The following is a 25,681-nucleotide window of genomic DNA, read 5'->3' as shown; positions in this document are numbered from 1 at the left end:
CTAGACTCCGGGATGAACGGGAGAGCTGGGAGGTGGCACGACGCGGGCGCCATGTTTATCCCCGCGTTGGGAGGGCCGATTCCAGTGGGCGGAGCCTTGGACGCCCTAATCCTGAAGAGGCGGAGTTGAATGAGGTAAGAGCAGGCGTCTGATGTAGGCTTCTCTAACAGACTAGGTAAGTGGAATAGCCTAGGACGTTTAGGCCAACGTTTCGGGAATAAATTGTGGGGTCAGGCGGGTGGAATGCACGTGAACTGCAAGGAAACAGGCACTCCGCCTGACTGGCTCCCAGTGGCCTCACCTCTGCTGAGGTTTCCTATAACTGTCCAGAGTCACTGCGGGTCTTGTGGGGGATGTGCGAGTGTGTGTCTCTGGCCAGGTGTGTTTTGTCGTGTTGTGTCCGCTTTTGCCTTCAGAAATCGCTTCTCCGTTAAATTGTGAGAGGATCGTACCTTGACCGTGACTCAAAATGTGTAACCTTTGTACTGGAAGCCTCTGTTACGCAAGCACTCCCAGCTCCCTGCTCCACCTTCGAACTCGTGTTGTTATCTACAGGAGTTGCTTAACAGATCACAGCAGACACCCGCGACGGATTTTTGTTGTTCGTTTTCTCAGTTCCCTAAATGGTTCAGTTCAGTCGCTCAGTCGTGTCCGACTCTTTGTGACCCCATGAACCGCAGCAGGCCAGGCCTCCCTGTCCATCACCAACTCCTGGAGTTCACCCAAACCTATGTCCATCGAGTTGGTGATGCCATCTGACCATCTCATCCTCTGTCGTCCTCTTCTCCTGCCTTCAATCTTTCCCAGCATCAGGGTCTTTTCAAATGAGTCAGCTCTTCGCATCAGGTGGCCAAAGTATGGGAGTTTCAGCTTCAGCATCAGTCCTTCCAATGAACACCCAAGACTGATCTCCTTTAGTATGGGCTGGTTGGATCTCCTTGCAGTCCAGGGGACTCTCAAGAGTCTTCTCCAACACCACAGTTCAAAAGCATCAATTCTTAAGCACTCAGCTTTCTTTATAGTCCAACTCTCACATCCGTACATGACCACTGGAAAAACCATAGCCTTCACTAGACGGACCTTTGTTGGCAAAGTAATGTCTCTGCTTTTGAATATGCTCTCTAGGTTGGTCATAACTTTCCTTCCAAGGAGTAAGCGTCTTTTAATTTCATGGCTGCAATCACCATCTGCAGAGATTTTGGAGCCCAGAAAAACAAAGTCAGCCACTGTTTCCACTGTTTCCTGAATGGTTACTGTGTTAAAAAGCTAAAAGTTTAAACTAGTTTAGTTTTGATGTTTTTTGTTTTTCCCAAAGTACTTACAAAAAGGAATGAGCTGAAAAAAAAAATTAAAAAAAAAAAGGAATGATTTGGCTTGATCTCTAGTCCAACTCTTTGCGAACCCACGGACTGTGTAGCACCAGGCTCCTCTGTCCGTGGGATTTTCCAGGCAAGAAAACTGGAGTGGGTTGCCATTTCCTCCTCCAGGGTATCTTCCTGACCCAGGAATCAAATCCTCAGCTTCTTGTATCATATAATAAAACCAGGAAAGCAGTTTAGTCTTATTTTGTGGATAGTATCATGTTAGGATTGAATTGATCTGAAAGGTAATCTAGCCTCTTTACTCAGTTTTGCTCTAAATGTTGAACAATTCCAGGCACAGATAGTCAACTCTTGTAGGGTTTGTGAAGCACAGTAAGTTCCAGAACAGGGATTGCATGCCTTATCCCCTGCCATATTTCCAGAGTGCACTTGCCTCTGTAATTGGTGAAGCTCAGTACAAAATGAAAATGCAGTGTCCCTTGTTCAAAATTCAATGGGAGAGTGCCATTAAAGCTACTAAGATATAAGCTGTCTCATTTCTTCCGTAGTATCTCTTTCAACTTGTCATGATGTTTTAACTAATAGCATTAATTTGCTATTATTATCAAGGGCATTATTAATCATGCTATTTTATTGATTATTAATCACTATATTATTAATAATAGCATTAATTTGCTCTTTATTGTCAAGAGAAATTAAAAGGTTAATTCATTAGCACGAGATTTACCACTCTATATTGTGTAATACCAGTTTTAAATACAAACATAAGATTTAGCTTATATGCAGAATCACTGAAATTAGGCTTATGTATTTTGTTCTCACTCTAACACTGAACAAAACTAACACCCCTGTCTTTATTTCACTTCTTGATTTACTTCTTGATGCGTGCTCATTCTACCAACTCCATGGAATCCAGGGAATTTGATTCTCAGTGAACTCTCTTGGATTGTGGGTCCAACAGCATTTTACATTCACAGGACTTAAATGATTTATGTGAATGGGAAGCAAGGATTTGTTGCCAAAATCTTGACTCTCTGTGCACTGATGCCAAAGGACTTAAATGATTTATGTGAATGGGAAGCAAGAATTTGTTGCCAAAATCTTGACTCTCTGTGCATTGATGCCAACCAGAAACACAGAGACAGTTATGGCGAAGGAAATGGAGGCTTGCTTTCTTTGGCAGGCATAGAGGGAACACAGTAGGCTAGTGCCTCAAGACCTGTGATCCTCTCCCTGGGTATTAGGGAGAGGTTATGCAAGATCCCCTGGAGAAGGGAATGGCAACCCACTCCAGTATTCTTGCCTAGAGAATTCCATGGACAGAGGAGCTGAGTGGGCTACAGTCATGGGGTTGCAGTGAGTCTGATTGAGCGACTAACACACAATGTAGTCAAGTCAGGAGCATGTGACTTGTTATGTCATGGCAATAGCAGTCTTGCATTCTTCTGCAAAATTTCAAAAAGGGTGGGGTTCCTGACAAGATTAGGGTGTATGCAATTGAGACCCAACTCATCCAAATAAATATTTTAGAAAAAAATAAAAATGACATTTGCTTTCCATTTTAGAATAAATCTTTTAATTCTGTATGGTAGCCATTTATTTTAATTATTATCACCAAGTAAACTGCTCCTGGATACAGAGAGTTAAAGTTTTGACTATCATCTGAGATATATATATATATATATATTCATATTTAATAATGCTATATTTGCTAAATAAAGTTAAATTTAAATTAAAATATTTAAATGTCACTATATCTTGTTTCCAAGTATGTATAAGTATCTTAATGTGTATGTATAAATATTCTATATTGTGAAAGGAAACAATGTTAAAAAATAAATGATGGGCAAGAAAAAAAATTTTTTTTTTGCACTTGTAAAATTTTCTTATTTATTTATTTTTTAGTTTATTTTAATTGGAAGCTAATTAATTTACAGTGTTGTGGTAGTTTTTGCCACACAGTGACATGAATCAGCCATGGGTGTACATGTGTCCCTCATCCAGAACCCCCTCCCACTTCCCTCCCCATCCCATCCCTCAGGGTTGTCCTAGTGCACCGGCTTTGAGTGCCCTGTTTCATGCATGGAACTTGGACTGGTGATCTGTTTCACACATAATAATATACATGTTTCAGTGCTATTCTCTCAAATCATCCCACCCTTGCCTTCTCCCACAGAGTCCAAAAGTCTGTTCTTTATATCTGTGTCTCTTTTGCTGTCTCACATATAGGGTTGTTGTTACCATCTTTCTAAATTCCATATATATGCATTAATATACTGTTTTGGTGTTTTTCTTTCTGACTTACTTCATGTGTACCCCAATGTTCATTGCAGCACTGTTTATAATAGTTAAGACATAGAAGCAACCTAGATATCCATTGGCAGACGAATGGATAAGAAAGTTGTGGTACATATACACAATGGAATGTTACTTGGCTATTAAAAAGAACACATTTGTATCAATTCTACTGAGGTGGATGAAACTGGAGCCTATTACACAGAGAAAAATAATTTGCAAAACAAAAGAAAAACAAAATTTTTTTTTAATGTATGTAAGATGATGGGACTTCCCTGGAGGTATAGTGGTTAAGAGTCCATGCTTACCCTGTAGGGGGTTTGGGTTCTATCCCTGGTCAAGGAACTAAGATTCTGTGGCTTGTTCATGTGTGCTAAGTCACTTAAGTCATGTCTGACTCTTTGTGACCCCATGGACTGTAGCCTTGCAGGCTCCTCTGTCCATGGAATTCTCCAGGCAAGAATACTGGAGTGGGTTGCCATGCACTTCTCCAGGTGATCTTCCCAACCCAGGGATTGAACCCATGTCTCTTGTGTCTCCTGCATTTATTGACAGGCAGGTTCTTTACCACTAGCACCACCTGGGAAGCCCTTGCATGAAGTGTATACAAGATTGTATGTACTTCTTTCTTTGTATGTATTTTCTGTCCATCTGAAATTATTTCAAAAGTTAAAATGGCTTATTCCTAAACAATTATAGTTTATTTCAATTTGAAAATATATTTTAGGGAATTCCCTGGAGGTCCACAGGCTTCCCAGGTGGCACTAGAGGTAAAGAATTCACCTGCCAATGCAGGAAACACCAGAGATTCAAGTTTGATCCCTGGTTCTGAAAGATTCCTCTGAAGGAGGAAATGGCAACCCACTCCAGTATTCTAGCCTGGAAAATTCCATGGACAGAAGAGCCTAGTGGGCTACAGTCCACAGGGTCACAAAAGAGTCAAACACGACTGAGCATGCACGCACCTAACCACCACCCTGGAGGTCCAGTGGTTAGGACTCCAAGCTTCACTTTCACTGCTAAGGGCTCAGGTTTGATGCCCTGGTCAGGGAACTAAGATTCTGCAAGTGGCATGTTGCTGCCAAAAAGAAAATATATTTGAAGTAATTAAAATATGATGATATAGGGTTTGGGGCCCAGTATCAAGAGTTTACATTTTATTTGGGAGACCAAATTATGCATATTAAGTAAATAAAGGGCTTCCCTGGTAACTCAGTAAAGAATCTGCCTACAGTGTGAGAGACCAGGTTCCTTCCCTGGGTCAGGAAGATCCCCTGAAGAAGGGGATCAACCCACTCCAGTATTCTTGCCTGGAGAATCCCATGGACAGAGGAACAGGGTAATAAATTTTGGTATTTGATCAAGTACTAAAGAAGTGTCAGGTCTTAAATATATGTTTGTGAAGGATGTGTTGTTTGAAACTATTGTCAAAATTAGAAATCCAGTTTCTAAGAAAATTATGAATCTTGAAAATTAAAAAAAAATTTGGAAGAGTATTTCAAATGTTGCCAAAGGACCACCTTTTACTTAGTAAGTAATGATATGTCTGGAGAAGGAAATGGCAACCCACTCCAGTATTCTTGCCTAGAGAATCCTGTGGACAGAGGAGCCTGGTGGGCTGCTGTCCATAGGGTCTCATAGAGTCAGACACGACTGAAGCGACTTAGCATGCATGCATGCATGCGTTGTAGAAGGAAATGGCAACCCACTAAAGTATTCTTGCCTGGAGAATCCCAGGGACGGAAGAGCCTGGTGGGCTGCCATCTATGGGGTCACACAGAGTCGGACATGACTGAAGCGACTTATCAGTAATGATATGTCAGACAGTATTCAGATTAATGAGGTATTCATTAACAATTTTAATGAGAAATCCAACAGTGTTCTTAGAAACACCCTTAAGAATTTTGTCTTTATTCCTTGCTGTGATTGGCCTAGAGTGGGATTTCTCCACCCACCTAGTATTACTTTTGTTTGTTTGTGCTTTTTGGCTCACATTTTATTTAACTCTGTCTGCTTGCTCACCTCATCACCTGTACACTTGAGGTAAGATACTAATCTCTGCATAAATGTCTAATTATTGTAAAATACTTAGCATATATTTTTAAAAAATCAAATTATACTTCATTAGTTATCAGAATAATTGAACATTAAAGCTGTTTACCAAAAAAAAAGTTTATTTGTAAATGAAATGATTCGAATGTCAAAAGCTAATCATTTGTAGAAATTGCCATTTTTCTTAGTAATTTAAATTTTCTCTTGTAAAAGTGATAGTGTAAGAAACTCATTTAATTTTTAGCCTAATTGTCAAATACAAAATAGAAAACACAAGTAAATGATCTATTATAGAAGTACCTGAACATCCTACAACCATCTCTTATTCTACAACCACTTAAACACTTACTCATAAACCTTAGCAACTACCTACCTTTGCTTCAGCATCTGTCTTCCTTGAACCAACTGTTAGAAAGATGCATGTTCAGTCCAGGTACATGACTGGAGAAAAATGAATCATGTGCCCTCTTGATTTGGTATTCCTTTTGTCTATTTAAATGTCAGCTATTTAAGGTGTTAGTATTAAAAGAGGTTACTTGGACATTTCTCATTCCAGTTATTAAATACTAAAAGCTGTGGTTGCCTTTCTGTGAGGACAGACACCTAAATGCCCTTTTGCCTTCCTTATATAACTGAACTCTTTCATTTCCAGAGCTTTAGATGTTCATGCTTGGTGCAATGTGAACTCTTGCAATCATTAATCTACACTTGCTTTATTTTGTAAATCCTCATGAATTCTCACAACTCAGGTTGGGACTTCAACCCACTGTCTTTTGAGATCACACACTCAGGACTTAATGAAGCTCAAGTCTTTAGGTCTTATCTAAAGAAAGTACTCAGTGAGAGACAAAGTGATAGGAAGTAGATTTATTTACAGAGACATTTCAAAAATACACAGAAGAACTGCACAAAAAAGATCTTCATGACCCAGATAACCACAATGATGTGATCACTCACCTAAAGCCAGACATCCTGGAATGTGAAGTCAAGTGGGCCTTAGGAAGCATCACTGCAAACAAAGCTAGTGAAGATGATGGAATTCCAGTTGAACTATTTCAAATCCTAAAAGGCGATGCTGTGAAAGTGCTGCACTCAATATGCCAGCAAATTTGGAAAACTCAGCAGTGGCCACAGCACTGGAAAAGGTCAGTTTTCATTCCAATCCCAAAGAAAGGCAATGCCAAAGAATGTTCAAACTACTGCACAATTGCACTCATCTCATACTCTACGCTGGCAAAGTAACTCTCAAAATTCTCCAAGTGAGGCTTCAACAGTACATGAACCGTGAACTTCCAGATGTTCAAGCTGGATTTAGAAAACGCAGAGGAACCAGAGATCAAATTGTCAACATCCATTGGATCATTGAAAAAGCAAGAGTTTGAGAAAAACATCTAATTTTGCTTTATTGACTATGCCAAAGCCTTTGACTGTGGATCACAACAAACTGTAGAAAATTCTTCAAAAGATGGGAATATCAGACCACCTGACCTGCCTCTTGAGAAATCCGTATGCAGGTCAAGAAGCAACAGTTAGAACTGGACATGGAACAATAGACTGGTTCCAAATTGGGAAAGTAGTACATCAAGGCTATTTACTGTCACCCTGCTATTTAACTCATATGCAGAATACATCATGCGAAATGCTGGGCTGGATGAAGGAGAAGCTGGAATCAAGATTGCTGGGAGAAATATCAATAACCTCATATATGCAGATGACACCACCCTTATGGCAGAAAGCGAAGAAGAACTAAAGAGCCTTTTGATAAAAGTGAAAGAGGAGAGTAAAAAAGTTGGCTTAAAACTCAACATTCATTGATGGACAGGGAAGCCTGGCGTGCTCCAGTCCATGGGGTTGCAGAGTCAGACACGACTGAGCAACTGAACTGAACTAATTTCATAAACAGAGTGCCATCTGTCTCAAAAAGCAAGATGGCCTTGGAAGAAAGATGGACAGTGTGGGCCAGCTCAGAAAGCTAGAGGTCCCAAAATGTAGGGTGGTTAGTTTTTATGGGCTGGGTAACTTCATAGGCTAACAAGTGGGAGGATTATTCCAACTATTTGGGGCAGAGATTTTCGGGAATTGGGCCACCACCCACTTTTTGGCCTTCTGTGGTTATGGTGCTTATGGGTGTGCCATTTAGATGCTAATGCTTTACAACTAATGCTCAAGGTTTACTGGAAGTTGAATCTTTTGCCATCTTGGACTTAGTTGGTTCAGACTAGTTTTTCCCCAATAGCTATGTTATTCTTTTAAAGGTTGTGCCTTGTCCCCTAAGGAAGAAAGAAGATGGCTTGTGCTGAATATTCTTTTCATGTGCCAAGTCTAGAGGAGCTTGTTGGAGGTAAATACTATATTGAGTCTTTTTTATTATCCTAAGGGAAAAAAATAAAAATAAAACATTCCAAGATAGGAGAGTCCAAATCTCTACCTCTCAAAAAAACCTAAATTCACCATTCAAATAGTCTTGATGAAATACTAACTTTACAGAATGAAAACGAATATGATAATCCAAGATTTAAATGTGTGTGGTGCCCAAAGAGTACACAGTTTTGCTTTATTAACTTTTTACCAGTTGCAGTACTCTTAAAATAATCTACTGTGATACATTAATCATGTTTCCAATCTACTACTTTTTCCCCCTCTCCTGATACGACAGACTGCCAGTGAACCTTGCTTAGGTTTTTCTGTGTATATTTTTAGGTATCTCACCTTATTTGAACAAGAATTTAAGGTAGTGTCACAGGATTAATTCGAGGGAAGGGATCTATTAATAGGTAAGAAAAAGAAAGTGAAGCCAGGAGAGAGAAGGAATATATATATATATATATATATATATATATAATTATGACAGATTCAAGGCAATGGCACCCCACTCCAGTACTCTTGCTTGGAAAATCCCCTGGGCAGAGGAGCCTGGTAGGCTGCAGTCCTTGGGGTCGCTAAGAGTTGGACACGACTGAGCGACTTCACTTTCATGCATTGGAGAAAGAAATGGCAACCCACACCAGTGTTCTTGCCTGGAGAATCCCAGGGACGGGGGAGCCTGGTGGCCTGCTGTCTATGGGGTCGCATAGAGTCGGACACTACTGAAGCGACTTAGCATAGCATGGCAAGTTGATATTGGGCAGAAACCAACACAACATTGTAAAGCAATTTTCTTCCAATTAAAAAATAGATCCAACATGCCTCAACCAAGACCTGTTGCAGTCAAATAAATAAATATTAAAAACAAAAAAGATTCTGGAGGGGTGCACAAATCCTTGTTCGGGGAACTAAGATCCCACATACCACCCAGCATGGCCAAATAATCAAGGTTAAAAAAAAAGGTATAAACTGTTTCCAGTATCCCAGAAGACTCCTCACACTTTCTTAGTCAATATCACTTTCCCAGGAAGTGACCATTGTTGTGACTTCTGTGACCTTAGATTAGTTGCCTTTGTTTGAAATACAGATAAGTGAAGTCATATAGCACATACTTTCATGTCCTCTTTTGCTAAACATTTTGCCTGTAAACATTAATGAAGGTGTTGCATGTAATTGCTTACTTTCTAGCAGTTTAAATATTTACGTTTCAATTCCTGGAATCCTTTCCCTAAAAGAAAATGAGTGCAGTGTTTATCTTCAGGGGTTTATAATCACTATAGCTTACAGTGGTATTTATGGAAGTATTTATGTATATTAGTATGCATATCTTGTGATTAATTATGTGTCTAGTATCTAAATAAGTTCATTAACAAGATTGTTCCCCCCTCTTTTTGTTTGTTTATATGACTTTTTTTGGCAGCACAGCATGCGGGAGTACCTCCTTCAGTAGAAGCATGGGGTCCTAACTGCTGGCCCCCTAGGCTCCTTTTAAATTACTCAAGTTTAGGGACTTCCTGGCACTCCAGAGGGTAAGACTTCTTGCTTCCACTGCAGGTGGCAAAAATTCCATCCCTGTTCTGGGAACTAAGATCCCACATGCTGGGCGCTGCAGCCAGAAAAAAAAAAAAAAATTACACAAGTTTAGGTTGGAAATAGGACACACAAAACAATCAAGGGAAGACGATCTGTGATGGCAAATTTCTACCTAATGATAACCCTTTTTCTTGTCTTCATTAGTCTTGCAGAAGGGGCTAACGGATAACTTTGCTGAAGTCCAGGTCTCTGTAGTTGATTGCCCTGATTTAACTAAGGAGCCATTTACCTTTCCTATAAAAGGTAAGCAATCTTTGCAATTAGCTTTTCCTTTTCAGACCAAATCTTTTCCTGAAACCAAAATTATTTTTAAGGATTATCTTAAATTATCTCCAGATAAAGGATATTGCCCCAACTTTTAGATTAAATTGTGCTTCATTTCTGTGATTTCTAATATTCGTCAAATTTCATTTTATACCCTTGTAGGAAAATATGGTGTTTTATGTACTTTTGTAACTTTCATAGGTTATATAATAGCTATCCAGTAGGCTAGCATATGAATATCACATGAAAATTTTATTTTTAATTGTTCAAGTAACTGTTATGGAAACTTATTATAATTTTTATGTTTTATTTATTCAATATCAGAAGGGATCTTAAAAGCCTTGTATTTATTTGAATCATCTATTAAATATTTACATCCCTTTAACAAATTTGTCAACTGGTTACCAATGTTCAAAGTGAGGAGGGACATTAATATTGATACTGAAACAGACTCTGTGTAGCAGTGTCGAATTGACTCTCAGAGACAAAGAGTTTTCCGTGAAGTAGAAAAGAATAGCTTTATTACTTTGCCAGGCAAAAAGGGACATAGCAGACTAATGCTCTCAAAACTATGGGTCCCAAACTGAAGTGGGGGTTGTGGGGAGTCTTAGGGAGGGGTTAGTCATGGGGAGGGGTTTCTCATAAGGATCAGGGTGCTCTCAAGGCTTGCATTTGTTCAGTATAGAGATCGTCTCAGGTGGTCCTATGATCTGTGGTTCTCAAGGTTATTGAACTGTAACTTTCTCTTTGGAATGAAGAATGTTTCATCAAGTAGTTAATATCTTCCATTTGACGGGGGTTTTAGTTCTGCAGAAGAGCTCAAGAATACTGTTCTGTATGTCCTTACTGGAAGGACCCATTCGAAAAGACCCTGATGCTGGGAAAGATTGAAGGCGGGAGGAGAAGGGGATGACAGAGGATGAGATGGTTGGATGGCATCACTGACTCAATGGACATGAGTTTGAGCAAGTTCCGGGAGTTGGTGATGGACAGGAAGACCTGGCGTGCTGCAGTCCAAGGGGTCACAAAGAGTCAAACACGACTGAGCGACTGAACTGAACTGGTATCACTTAAGGAAAAACCTGCCCCAAGGCTACACTATTTATTTTGGCTACTCTTGGCCTTAGTTGTGGCTCGTGGGATCATCACCATGGCGTGAGGACTCTTGGTTGTGGAATACATACAGATCCCCGACCATGGATTGAACCTGGGTCCCATGCATTGGGAATGTGGAGTCTTCACCACTGGACCACAAGGGAAGTCCCCTTAAAATATAACTTTAGCTAAAGCCCTCCACCCCCACAAAAAAAAGATTTTTAAAGGGCTAAGTCATTATAGACTAATATAGAAACTTCATCCAATCCAGACACTGGCCCCAGTTCTAGCCCTTGCCTTACCATCAACTCCATTGCCTTTATGTTACTAACTATATCAAGTCACACTTGGTTATGACAGTATTAGAAACACAAGTGGGGAACTCCTCAGCAATTCAGTGGTTAGGACTCCTAGTCAGGGAACTCAGATACCATAAGGCAAGTGGCCCAGCCAGAAAAACAACAAAAAAGAAAAAAAACACAGGTAGGACGGGGGTCCTAGCTACTTTTAGGTTGGCCAAAAGATTCGTTTGTTTTTTTCCTTAAGATGGCTCTAATAGCACTTAGTTGCATTTAGCTTCATTCAGACAGTTTTGTTAGATTATATTGTGACAGCTGTCATATCAGCATACATTTTTAAAAAACTTATCAAAATGGATAAGTTTTGTGTAACCATTTTAGTATTGAAGATAGAAGAAAAAAAGCAACATTTTCAGCATATTATGCTTTATTACTTGAAGAAAGGTAAAAACACAACTGAAACCCCAAAAAAGATTTGTGCAATGTATGGAAAAGGTGCTGTGACTGAAAAAATGTGTCTGAAGTGGTTTGTGAAGTTTTCTGCTGAAGATACACTGGATGATGCTCCATGGTCAAGTAGACCAGTTGAAATTGATAGTTATCAAATTGAGACATTAATTGAGAATAATCGACTTATACCATGCAAGAGATTGCTGACACACTCAAAATATCCAGTGCTGAAAATCATTTGCAGCAGCTTGGTTATATTCATTGCTTTGATATTTGGGTTCCACATAAGTTAAGCAGAGAAAACCTTCTTGACTATATTACCACATGCGATTTTCTACTTAAATGACATGAAAACATTCTTTAAAAAAAAAAAATTGTGATGGGCGATTAAAAGTGAATACTGTACAATAATGTGGAATGGAAGAGATTGTGGAGTAAGTGAAATGAACCACCGCCAACCACACCAAAGGCTGGTCTTCATCCAAAGAAGGTGATGTTGTGAAAATGGAGAGATTTGGAAGGGAGTCCATTCTACTATGAGCACCTTCTGGAAAATCAAACAAGTTAATTCCAAAAAGTACTGTTCCCAATTAGAACAACTGAAAGCAGCACTTAACAAAAAGTGTCCAGAATTAGTCAACAGAAAATGCATAATCCTCCATAATGCAAGGCCACATGTTTCTTTGATGACCAGGCAAAATCTGTTATAGCTTGACTGGGAAATTCTAATTCATCTGCCATATTCACCAGACATTGTACCTTTGGATGTCCATTTATTTCGGTCTTTACAAGATTTTCTTCATGGAAAGAATTTCAGTTCCCTAAAAGACTGTTAAAGGCACTGAGAACAGTTCTTTGCTCAAAAAGGTAGAAAGTGTTGGGAAGATGGAATTATGAAGTTACCTGAAAAATGGCAGAAGGCAGTGGAACAAAATAGTGAATACTTTGTTCAACGAAAAATGTGTATTTTATTTTTACTTTAAAAACTGAAGGAAATTTTTGGCCAACACAATACAGATTCTGACCCCTGCTATTTGTAAAATGATGAGAATGGAAAACTTATATACTCTTTTTTTAAAAAACATTGAAGTATAGTTGATTTACAATGTTGTGACAATCTCTGCTGTACAGCAGAGTGATCAGTTATACACATATATACCTTCTTTTTTTATATTTTCCATTATGGTTTATCACAGGATATAGAGTAAAATGTTTATACTCTCTTAAAAATACTTATTTATTGATTCATTTATTTCTCTGCACCTGGTCTTAGTTGTGGCATGCAGAATCTTTAGTTGCAGCATATGGGATCTAGTTCCCTGACCAAGGATTGAACTCAGGCCCCTTGCATTGGGAGCTCAGAATCTTAGCCACTGGATCACCAGGGAAGCCCCAAAAGTTATTGTTGTTCAGTCGCTCAGTTGTATCCGACTCTTGGCAATCCTATGGACCTTATACAGCATGCCAGGCTTCCTTGTCCATCACTATCTCCCGGAGTTGACTCAGACTCATGTCCATTGAGTTGGTGATGCCATCCAACCATCTCACCCTCTGTCGTCCCCTTCTCCTGCCCTCAATCTTTCCCAGCATCAGGGTCTTTTCCATTGAATTGGGTCTTCACATCAACTGGCCAAAGTATTGGAGCTTCAGCATCAGTCCTTCCAATGAATATTAAGGGTTGATTTCCTTTAGGATTGACTACTTTGATCTTCTTGCTGTCCAAGGGACTCTCAGGAGTCTTCTCCAGCACTATACTTTGAAAGCGTCAATTCTTCTAAAAGATATATACTCTTAATAAGTGTCTTCTGGTATTCTATACTTAGATGTAGATGTTCACCTATTTTTAAGGTGTATTTTCTTTTTAGGCATCTGTGGAAAAACTAGAATTGCAGAAGTAGGAGGTGTGCCTTACTTACTGCCTCTTGTAAATGAAAAAAAAGTAAGTGTATTTTTACTTTTCACATTCACATGAAGATTATGGAAATTGATTCCTATTTTTATTCTTAGAAGATCCACTGACCAATGTGACAGGCAAATGTTAATGGACTCAGTAACAAAAAGTAAACCTGGGAATTTATGTAAGTCAGTTTTAAATAATATGCTTTTTCTCTTACTTAGGTTTATGATTTAAATAAGATTGCAAAAGACATCCAGCTTCCTGGAGCTTTTGTTCTTGGAGCAGGAGCAGGCCCATTTCAGACTCTTGGATTCAATTCTGAGGTCAGCATATTATCATATGTTATATATAATATGTAATATATATTATATATTAATATAATTATTTTAATTTATTGATTTGAGACTTAGTTTGCCTTTTTCCTTTTACTGCCTTATCAGAAATCCTGTCATCTGAATGAATTGTAAGTGGTTGATATCATACGTCTCTGCAGATTTGATACTGACTTAAAGTATAGAACATGCTCCAGTTAGTTGAACTGAAATGGAGCACTAATCTCTAATTTATATTTTCTTAAGACATACATTCAGTCATAGATGAGTCTATCAAAGGTCCTGCTGTGGTTTGTCGAGGACTCTGGACTGTGAAAGATTTTGGTCCATACACATCAGAGGATTCCTAGCTATTCTGACCTTGGCTAGTTCAAAGACAGCTAGCTTTCAATCAGAAGATGCATGAAATGTTTAATGATCTAGTCAACTCCCTCTTTCAGACTAATAGTAGGGATCTAGCCCAGTAGTATGATTATTATTTATGAAAGGTAATATCCATCAGTGTGTATGTCAATACATTTCCAACATAAAAATGTCAGTGCTTCTTCACATCTCATGAACAGAAAGTGAATAACCTCCTCAGTTTGCATATTCTCTCTCACTGCCTCTTACAGCTGTGACCGTTAGTCAATAATCATACAAGCCCTTTTACAGAAACATTAATATAAATTGCCTAGTGTTCAAGATAGAAAAAGTTAAAAATTTAAAATGGGAAAATTTAAAGCAAATGTCACAATCTCATAGAAACACCATAATACTGTAAACATTTTATAAAATGTTTTTTCCAGCTTTTTGAGATTTGTAAATCTTTAACATTTTAATCTAACATTAAATATTCTATTTTTCATGTTTTATTATTAGATCTTGAAATAAAATGTCTTAAAGTCTAGGGCAAAATATTTTGTCACATTTTCAAGGTATTCTGTTTTGCATAGAGATTCTAGGATTGACTAAGTACCTTATTTACTTTTCTTTTCAGTTTATGCTACTTGTTCAAACAGAAAGTGAACACAGACCTCCTGTGAATGGAAGTTACTTTGCTCGGGTTAACCCTGCAGATGGAGGGTGTCTACTAGAGAAATACAGTGAGAAATATCATGATTTTGGGTGTGCATTACTGGCTAATCTTTTTGCCAGTGAAGGCCAACCTGGGAAGGTGATTTTGTTCATAAAAATGCAGTATTCTCCAAAATTTCTCAGAGAGCTAAAAATCTGAGTGCTTATTGCTACTGTAATTTTCTTAAGAAAATCCAAAGCTACCCAAGTCAAAGCTCTTTAAATAATCCAGTTATGAAAGATTCAGAAAGTACTGCAGGCAGAGTGAAAGTATCATTTAAAACTAAGGTTAAGAATAATACTAGTAAACAATAGCCTTTTTCCAAGGAACTAAAAGGTAATAGGATATTCTTGAGTTAGTCAAATAGATGAACCATGCAGCTGAAGTAGATAATGTCTACCTACAGTTAGTACATATATAACTTGCTCATTCCTGACTAATCAGACATTGATTGAGATAGCTATAAATAATGGGATTATATTATAGATTATAGAAATTATAGAAAGAAGAGAGAAGGAGAATTAATGCCCCACTTCATATTTATTTCCTGTTAGTACCAAAAAAAAAAGATGATTTCATATTCCAAAATTGTAATGATGGTCACACAACTCTATAAATATACTGAAAGCCATTGAATTGTTTACTTTAAATAGATGGATTGTATGGTATGTGAATTGTATCCCCAGTAAAGCTGGTTTTTTTTAAGATGATTTCAGTTTTAGCAGTAGTGAGAACTCTCAGATTTTATACAAAAATAACTACTTCAGCCACTTTGAGAAATGAGGTGGTGAAGCAAAAATACCTACTAAAGTGGGAGTAATAGAAGTCCAGAATTTTAAAGGAAATGAGAAAATATAGTCATTTCTCCTCTCTAGTTATCAGAAATTAATCCCTTAAATCAAAGAATTCTCAGTCTTATACCATATTGACATATAGTAAGAATCTCAAGAGTTCAGTGTTGAATTCAGCTATAAATTTATAAAATTAAGCTATAACTCTCTTTCTCAGTCCAAGAAAGCATGAATAAGACATTATTAGAGTAAATGATGTATCTTATATATATTTTTATATATATATATATATATATATGTATAATTAAGACTTAGAAAAAAAAAAAAGACTTAGAGGACTGAGACACTTCTGCTAATATCTGGGTGCTCAAAACAAACAATTGAATATTTGCTTGATGGCACTGAATTATATAATGTTTCACTTTGGTAGTTATTTGCATAATATTTTGCAGCTTAGAACAATGGTATGTACATTTATGTTCTCTCTAGGTCATTGAGGTGAAAGTCAAAAGAAGAACTGGAAAACTTAACTTTGTGACATGTATGAGGCAGACTCTTGAAAAACATTATGGAGATAAGCCTGTAGGAATGGGAGGTGCTTTCATAATTCAGAAGGGAAAAGTGAAGACTCATATTATGGTAAAGGCCTCTGCACATGTGTGTGTGTGTGTGTGTGTGTGTGTGCATGTGCTTAATATTGTAGGAGATTTTAATATACATTGAGAATTTAACCTTTAAAGATGTTCTGAACAAATCCTTTTACTATGATCGTATTACCTTAAAATTTAAATGACAAAGAATACTGTAAAGCATGTTATATGATAAGGTCCTGCTAGAGTGCTTTCTTCATGTTAATAATAATAGAACTTTCTTCTTAGTTAGTTTCAAAGATCAAGATAGCTCTGAGTATAAGCCTTGAAAGTACAAGTGAAAGTTGATCAGTTGTGTCTGACTCTTTGCGACCCCATGGATTATACAGTTCAGTCCATGGAATTCTCTAGGCCAGAATACTGGAGAGGGTAGCCTTTCCCTTCTCCAGGGGATCTTCCAAACCCAGGGATTGAACCCAGGTCTCCTGCATTGCAGGTGGATTCTTCACTAGCTGAGCCACAAGGGAAGCCCAAGAATACTGGAGTGGGTAGCCTTTCCCTTCTCCAGGAGATTTTCCCAACCCAGGAATCAGACCGGGGTCTCCTGCATTGCAGGCGGATTCTTTACCAACTGAGTTATCAGGGAAGCCCAAAGTTAATTTGGAGTCAGGCTCTCCTGCCCTGACGGCACCCCAGCCTTAGAAACTGATCATTTCCATTGCCAGAATCCCAACCTCAGTATATTGAGTTTACTGTTAAGGTGGTTGTCAAAAAAAAGATGGTTGTGGTTTAGGGAAAAAATTCATTATGAAAATTATAATCTTATATGATACTGTGAAAGTGCTGCACTCAGTATGTCAGCAAATTTGGAAAACTCAGCAGTGGCCACAGGATTGGAAAAGGTCATGTTTCATTCCAATCCCAAAGAAAGGCAATGCCAAAGAATGCTCAAACTACTGCACAATTGCACTCATCTGACACGCTAGCAAAGTAATGCTCAAAATTCTCCAAGCCAGGCTTTGACAGTACATGAACCGTGAACTTCAAATTTCAAGCTGGATTTAGAAAAGGCAGAGGAACCAGAGATCAAATTGCCAACATCTGTTGGATCATCGAAAAAGCAAGAGAGTTCCAGAAAAACATCTATTTCTGCTTTGTTGACTATGCCAAAGCCTTTGACTGTGTGGACCAGAACAATCTGTGGAAAATTCTTAAAAAGATGGGAATACCTGACCACTTGACCTGCCTCTTGAGAAATCTCTATGCAGGTCAGGAAGCAACAATTAGAACTGGACATGGAACAACAAACTGGTTCCAAATCGAGAAAGGACTATGTCAAGGCTGTATATTGTCACCCTGCTTATTTGACTTATATGCAGAGTACATCATGACAAATGCTGGGCTGGATGAAGCACAAGCTGGAATCAAGATTTCTGGGAGAAATATCAATAACCTCAGATATGCGGATGATACCACCTTTATGGCAGAAAGTGAAGAACTAAAGAGCCTCTTGATGAAAGTTAAAGAGGAGAGTGAAAAAGTTGGCTTGAAGCTCAACATTCAGAAAATGAAGATCATGGCATCTGGTCCCATCACTTCATGGCAAATAGATGGGGAAACAGTGGAAACAGTGAGAGACTATTTGTTTGGGCTCCAAAATCACTGCAGATGGTGACTGCAGCCATGAAATTAAAAGATGCTTGCTCCTTGGAAGAAAAGTTATGACCAACCTAGACAGCATATTAAAAAGCAGAGACATTATTTTGCCAGCAAAGGTCCGTCTAGTCAAAGCTACGGTTTTTTGAGTAGTCTTGTATGGATGGGAGAGTTGGACTATAAAGAAAGCTGAGCGCTGAAGAATTGATGCTTTTAAACTGTGGTGTTGGAAAAGACTCTTGAGAGTCCCCTGGACTGCAAGGAGATCCAAGCAGTCCATCCTAAAGGAAATCAGTCCCTGAATATTCATTGGAAGGACTGATGCTGAAGCTGAAGCTCCAGGTGGCTGAAGGCCACCTCATGCAAAGAACTAACTCATTAGAAAAGACCCTGATGCTGGGAAAGATTGAAGGCAGGAGGAGAAGGGGATAACAGAGGATGAGATGGTTGGATGGCATCATTGACTCAATGGACATGAGATTGAGTAAACTCTGGAAGTTGGTGATGGACAGAGAGGCCTGTTGTGCTATAGACCATGGGGTCGCAAAGAGTCGGACACAACTGAGTGACTGAACTGAATTGAACTGGACTAACTGTAAAAAAAAAAAAAAAAAAAGAATATATTTGTAAGATATTAATGATGGACAAACCAGGTCATCTAGGATTTCACAAATAATTTTTGGGACTTCCCTGGTGGTCCAGTGGTTAAGTATACACCCACCATTTCAGGGGACACAAGTTTGATCCCTGGTCCTGGAAGATGCCACAGGGCAGCTAAGTCCACGAGCCACAACTACTGAGCCCACACACTCTAGAGCCCATGCTCTGCTACAAGAGAAGCCATTGCAAATGAGAGGCCCACGTACCACAGCTGGAGAGTGGCCCTTGCTTTCAGCAACTAGAGAAAGCCCTCATGTAGCAACAAAGACCCAACAAGCCAAAAATAAACAAAAAAATTATTTAAAAAAATAATAATTTTTGGTAGGTGAGTGAATGAAGTGTCATTGTTCATTCCCAAGTCATTTCAGACTCTTTGTGATCCCATGGACTGCAGGACGCTAGGCTCCTCTGTCCTCTATTTCCCAGAGTTTGCTCAAATTCATGTCCATTGAGTCAATGATGAACAAAATGTAAAAGTGTTACACTTTAATGTTGTTTTGTTTTAACAATGAAGCTGTCACAAAATATATTGTTTTAAAATTTTTAGTCTGATAATTTTAAATGGCAAACCAGCTGATCTCACATATAAATACATATTATGAAACTACTTAATTACTTTTCCAAATTATTTACAACAAAATTAAAGGTCAATCCATTTGTAAATACCAAATGATTATAGGATTTTTAAAAAATCAAATAAATAAAACTTCATTACAAACTGTAGTTAACATGATGTACATTAGATCTTTAAACTTATTCATCTTACAACTGAATTTTGTACCCTTTGATCAGCATCTCCTCATTTCACTCCCATCCTGCCTCAGCCTCTGACAACCACCACTCTACTGTTTCTCTAGACTGGACTTTTTTAGATTCCACATACAAGTGATATCACCCAATATTTGTCTGCGACTGGCTTATTTCACTCAGTATAGTATCTTCCAAGTTCATCTACATTGTTACAAATGGTGGGATTTCCTGCTTTTTAAAGCCTGAATGATATTTCATATATATGTATATCGCAACTAGAAAGATAGGTAATAATTTCTTTGTCCCTTCATCCATTATTGTTGTTATTGTTTAGTTGCTAAGTGTCTGACTCTTTGGCACCCCATGGACTGCAGCATACCAGGCTCCTCTGTCCTCCACTGTCTCCCAGAATTTGCTCCAATTCATGTCCATTGAGTTGGTGATGCCATCCAACCATCTCAGTATCTGTCGCCCCCTTCTCCTCCTTCCCTCAGTCTTTCCCAGCATCAGGGTCTTTTCCAATGAGTTGTCTCTTCGTACGAGGTAGCCAAAGTATTGGAGCTTCAGCTTCAGCGTCAGTCCTTCCAATGAATATTCAGGGTTGATTTCCTTTAGGATTGACTGATTTGATCTCCTTGCAGTCCAAGGGACTCTCAAGAGTCTTCTCCAACACCACAGTTCAAAAGCATCGATTCTTCAGTGTTCAGCCTTCTTTATGGTCCAATTCTCACATCCATAGATGACTAGTGGAAAAACCATAGCTTTGGCTATATGGATTTTTGTCGGCAAGGTACTATCTCTGCTTTTTAATGCGCTGTCTAGGTTGGTCATAGCTTTTCTTTCAAGGAGCAAGCGTCTTTTAATTTCCTGGCTGTTTTCATCCATTGACAGACACTTAGGTTGTGTTTCCCAGTCTTGGCTATCATGAATACTGCTGCAGTGAACATAGGAGTCCAGATATCTCTTCAAGATGGTGATTTCATTTACTTTGGATATATACCTAGAAGTAGAATTGCTAGATCATATGGTAGTTTTATTTTTAATTTTTTGAGGAACTTCCATAATGGTTGTACCAGTTTACATTCCCACTAGCAGTGTACAAGGGTTGTCTTTTCTCTACATCCTCACCAACACTTTATCTCTTGTCTTTTTGGTAACAGCCATCTTCACTAAAATGAGCTGATGTCTCATGGTTTTGATTTGCATTTACCAAATGAATAGTGATATTGAGTGCTTCTTCATATACCTGTTGCCCATTTGTATGTCTTCTTTGGAAAAAATGTCTAATTCAGTTCTTTGATCATTAAAAAAATTTTTTTTTGCTCATGAATTCCTTATGTATTTTAGGTATTAACCCCTTATCAGATATATGGTTTGCAGATATTTTCTCCCATTCCATAGGTTGCCTTTTCATTTTGTTGGCTTTTCTTTTCTTTGCTGTACAAAAGCTTTTTAGCTTAATGTAATCCCACTTGTTTTCCTTTTGTTACCTGTACTTTTGATGCCAAGTCTAAAAAGTCAAGTCCAATGTCTTAAAACTTTCTCCTGATGTTTTCTTCTAAAAGTCTTTATAGCTTTAGCTCTTATATTTAGGTGTTTTATCCATTTTTAGCTTTTGTATCTGGTATGAAGTAAGGGTCTAACTTCATTTTTTTGCATATGGACATCAGTTTTCCAAGTTTTGTTTGTTAAAAAGATAGTCCTTTCCCATTGAATGGTCATGGCATCCTTGTCAGAATATATGCAAGGATGTACTTCTGGGATCTCTTCTGTTCCATTGATCTGTATACCTGTCTTTATGCTAGTATCACACTGTTTTGATTACTACAGCTTTGTAGTAAGCTTGATATCAGGAAGTGTGAGACTTCCAACTTTCTTCTTTTTCAAGATTGTTTTGACGATTTGGGGCCCCTTGAGATTCCATATGAATTTTCGATGAATTTTTCTGTTTCTGCAAAAACACCATTGGGATTTTGATAGGAATTGCAGTGAATCTGTAGATCATATTTGATAGTACTGACATGTCAACAATATTAAATTGTCTAATCCATGAGCACAAGATGCCTTTCCATTTATTAGAGTCTTTTAAAATTCATTTCAGCAATGCTTTGCAGTTTTCAATGTACAAGTCTTTAGCCTCCTTAAGTGTATTCCTCCTCAATACTTTATTCTTTTTGATGCTTCTACTCCACTTTCAATGCCTTGCTTTTTTTTTTCCATCTAGCAATAGCAATAATAACATTTAAAACTGGGATGAGGATATGCTCATATGAAAGCTGATAAGCTATGAAAAATAAAAATACAGCAATAGACTCCTTTATTTATTCAGTCGTATCTTTCAGTGTGTACACACTGGTTGGCGGTCCTTTTGAAAACTAGGGTATATGAATCTCCTGGTGCCAAAAATAGCAGTAGAATGTATAAGAAAGCTTAAAGCTTTTAACAATGAAATTATATGTAAATTTTTAGCTCAGAAATATTCAGTATGTTTACATGTTTAATGTCCTCTTACTGTAGCCTGCAGAATTTTCTTCCTGTCCATTGAACTCTGACGAAGACGTGAATAAATGGTTGCATTTTTATGAGATGAAGGCTCCTTTGGTTTGTCTGCCAGTTTTTGTCTCCAGAGACCCCGTAAGTCTATGTCTGTCTTTTACATTGAAAGATATTACAGTGGTAATGCTTGATTTTTAGAATATTCGTTTAGAATAATTAAGCACTTTTTGTTCTTAATTAAGAACTGGGATAGTTTCTAGAATTACCTTGAAAGGTAAGGAAGCAAGTAGCTGACTACTTAAGATCTAGGCAAAGTAGATTTTACCTTTGGAGAATTGAAGGCACCAAACATTTTAAATAGCATCCAAAGTTATGTTATTAAACAGTAGAATCAGGACAGGATTCAGATCTATTTGCTGTTCTTCATACTATTCATCATATTCTAGTTTTCTACCCTTGAAAAATAATAATATAGACTAATTCAAACCAAATATCTACCACTGTACTGACTAGTTATATCTTTTGATCTAGTGATTACATGTTTAGGAATTAATCATTAAATATATGCTTACATGATAAAATGATTAGTGAAAAGGGTTATTCATGACATCATTGTTGTAATAGCAGAAGAGCTGGAAATAATCTAAATCACATTTGGAAAGAATTAGGAAGCTCTCATGATCTGAAAGCTATATTGTTAATTTAAGAAAAACAACATACAGCATAGTAGTTGCAGAATACTAGATATGAGTAATTAAAAAAATAGATCTTTCTGGAAGGATATAGGAGATACTGCTTACTGTGGCTGCCTTTAAGGAAAGGAGTGGTAATGGCAGGAGTTGGAAAGATGAATTTTACTGAATATAAACTTTTGCACCCTCTGAATTTTGATTCATGTGTCTGTATTACCTATCCCAAAAAATTACTGTAGCCTAAATTTAAAAGGTCTCCTATCCCCTAAGTTCTAATTGGAAGACTAACAGATGGCTCCTCTGTCATTCTAGGGGTTTGATTTGCGGTTGGAGCACACTCATTGTTTCAGTCATCATGGAGAAGGTGGACACTACCATTATGACACCACCCCAGATATAGTGGAGTACCTCGGATACTTCTTACCTGCCGAGTTTCTCTATCGCATTGATCCACCAAAAGAGACCCATTCATTTGGGCGAGATTAAATCATCTGGTACTTGTTTAGGAAAAGTAATAATTAACTAAGGTTAATTGATTGATTAACTCATTAATTGATACTAATATAAAGTCTAATAGAAATGATCTCACTACTTAAGCCCTATTTTTGGGGGCCTTTAAAATGAAAGTTATGTTAACATTGGGTTCTGTGTTATTTCACAGATCTATCTGAAAGGGACTATTGGGAACACAATACACATGATGGAGATGTTCTTCATTATTTTTAATCTAAAAATCATTCTTATGTTTATAATTAAGTATAAACATGATTAAGAATTAAGTGATTATTCCTACTGCTAAGTCGCTTCAGTCGTGTCCGACTCTGTGTGACCCCATAGACGGCAGCCCACCAGGCTTCCCCATCCCTGGGATTCTCCTGGCAAGAACACTGGAGTGGGTTGCCATTTCCTTCTCCAATGCAGGAAAGTGAAAAGTGAAAGTGAAGGTGCTCAGTCGTGTCCAACTCCTAGCAACCCCATGGACTGCAGGCTACCAGGCTCCCCTGTCCATGGGATTTTCCAGGCAAGAGTACTGGAGTGGGGTGCCATTGCCTTCTCCTAGCTAATGGTAATTTACATTTATATAACATTACTCAATTTTTAGTCTCACAACTGCCAAGTGGATGTTTCTGGGTATTAGAAAGATCAGTGTTGGAATATTGATTATTGCTAAATCTTTCTACTGAATTTTTAAAATCCATTTTAGAAGTCAGAGTACACTTTTTTTTCATGGAATAGGTGGTCAGAGGGAGCACCTTTACTTCTTTTGGTGAAGTTGAACCATAATTAGAAGTTTGCAGTTTGCCTTTCACAAATGTCAGTTGGAAGCCGTTTGTATCTTGTTGGTTATTTGCAAGAAGAGAAGGGGAAAAAAAAGTATCAAAATATGACTTTGAAGTGTATATAATTTATAAGTGAGGCTGTTGCTATAAAGTGAGGCTGTTACTGTCCTTTGTGAAATATAAAATCATACTTTACCAGTTATAATGGTTGAGATTTTCCTCAGTGTTTTTCTATAATAATCATTTACCAAAAACAACTCTCTAATCTTACAATACCAACACTACAGATTTAGGGGCTTTTTAGTACTAAGCATATAATAAATCATCAGGAAATATGTTTTGATTGTCTTTGGATGTTAACTATAATGTGTCCTATGAGTATAAATCCCTAAATATTACTTTTAAGTAAACACTAGTCTGTAACAAAAAAATGAATAAAAATGTTATATTCATAATATGATACTGTGTTTCTATTTTTTAATTTTTATTTGTGTATTTGGCTGTGTTGTCTTAGTTGAGGCACTGGAGATCAATCTTCATTGTGGCATGGCAGATCTTTGGTTGCAGCATGAGAACTCTGGGCTGTGGCATATGGAATATGGTTCCTCCACTAGGGATCCAACCCAGGCCCCCTGCACTGGGAGCCTGGAATCTTAGCCAATGCACCACCAGAGACTCCTTGTGTTTCATATTAATATCTTCAGTTCAGTTGCTCAGTCATGTCTGACTCTTTGTGACCCTATGAATCGCAGCACGTCAGGCCTCCCTGTCCATCACCAACTCCTGGAGTCTACTCAAACTCATGTCCATCAAGTCGGTGATGCCATCCAGCCATCTCATCCTCTGTCGTCCCCTTCTCCTCCTGCCGCCAATCCCTCCCAGCATCAGGGTCATTTCCAATGACTCAACTCTTCGCACCAGGTAGCCAAAGTATTGGAGTTTCAGCTCTAGCCATCAGTCCTTCCAATGAACACCCAGGACTGATCTCCTTTAAGATGGACTGGTTGGATCTTCTTTCAGTCCGAGGGACCCTCAAGAGTCTTCTCCAACACCACAGTTAAATAGCATCAATTCTTCGGCGCTCAGCTTTCTTCACAGTCCAACTCTCACATCCATATATGACCACTGGAAAAACCATAGCCTTGACTAGACGGACCCTTGTTGGCAAAGTAATGTCTCTGCTTTTTAATATGCTACCTAGGTTGGTCATAACTTTCCTTCCAAGGAGTGTCTTAATTTCATGGCTGCAGTCACCATCTGTAGTGATTTTGGAGCCCAGAAAAATAAAGTCTGACACTGTTTCCACTGTTTCCCCATCTATTTGCCATGAAGTGATGGGCCCAAATGCCATGATCTTCGTTTTCTGAATATTGAGTTTTAAGCCAACTTTTTCACTCTCCTCTTTCACTTTCATCAAGAGGCTTTTCAGTTTCTCTTCACTTTCTGCCATAAAGGTGGTGTCATCTGCATATCTGATGTTATTGATATTTCTCCCGGCAATCTTGATTCCACCCTGTGCTTCTTCCAGCCCAGTGTTTCTTATAATGTACTCTGCATATACGTTAAATAAGCAGGGTGACAATATACAGTCTTGATGTACCCCTTTTCCTATTTGGAACCAGTCTGTTGTTCCATGTCCAGTTCTAACTGTTGCTTCCTGACCTGCATACAGATTTCTCAAGAGGCAGGTCAGGTGGTCTGGTATTTCCATCTCTTACCTCCAGACAAAAATAATATTAGTATTCT

The 25,681-nt window shown here is 38.2% G+C and overlaps 1 protein-coding gene across 2 annotated transcripts; it reads left to right on the top strand.

Moving 5' to 3' along the window:
• The first annotated feature begins 12 nt into the window (after positions 1-12).
• On the top strand, positions 13-24,395 carry C29H11orf54 (chromosome 29 C11orf54 homolog). 2 transcript variants are annotated; one of them, XM_019954714.2, is made up of 9 exons: positions 13-134; positions 7,925-8,010; positions 9,771-9,869; positions 13,600-13,673; positions 13,853-13,954; positions 14,943-15,119; positions 16,301-16,450; positions 21,985-22,101; positions 22,968-24,395. In XM_019954714.2, exons 2-9 carry the CDS (start codon positions 7,956-7,958, stop codon positions 23,139-23,141), a joined length of 948 nt encoding a protein of 315 aa, XP_019810273.2. In that variant the 5' UTR covers positions 13-134; positions 7,925-7,955; the 3' UTR covers positions 23,142-24,395. The 2 variants fall into 2 exon arrangements, with proteins under 2 accessions (XP_019810273.2, XP_019810272.2); XM_019954713.2 differs by having other exon boundaries at positions 94-175.
• Positions 24,396-25,681: the final 1,286 nt, after the last annotated feature.

This window comes from Bos indicus, chromosome 29, assembly GCF_029378745.1.
Source record: "Bos indicus isolate NIAB-ARS_2022 breed Sahiwal x Tharparkar chromosome 29, NIAB-ARS_B.indTharparkar_mat_pri_1.0, whole genome shotgun sequence".
Taxonomy (NCBI): domain Eukaryota; kingdom Metazoa; phylum Chordata; class Mammalia; order Artiodactyla; family Bovidae; genus Bos; species Bos indicus.
This window is presented reverse-complemented; position numbering and strand designations above follow the sequence as displayed.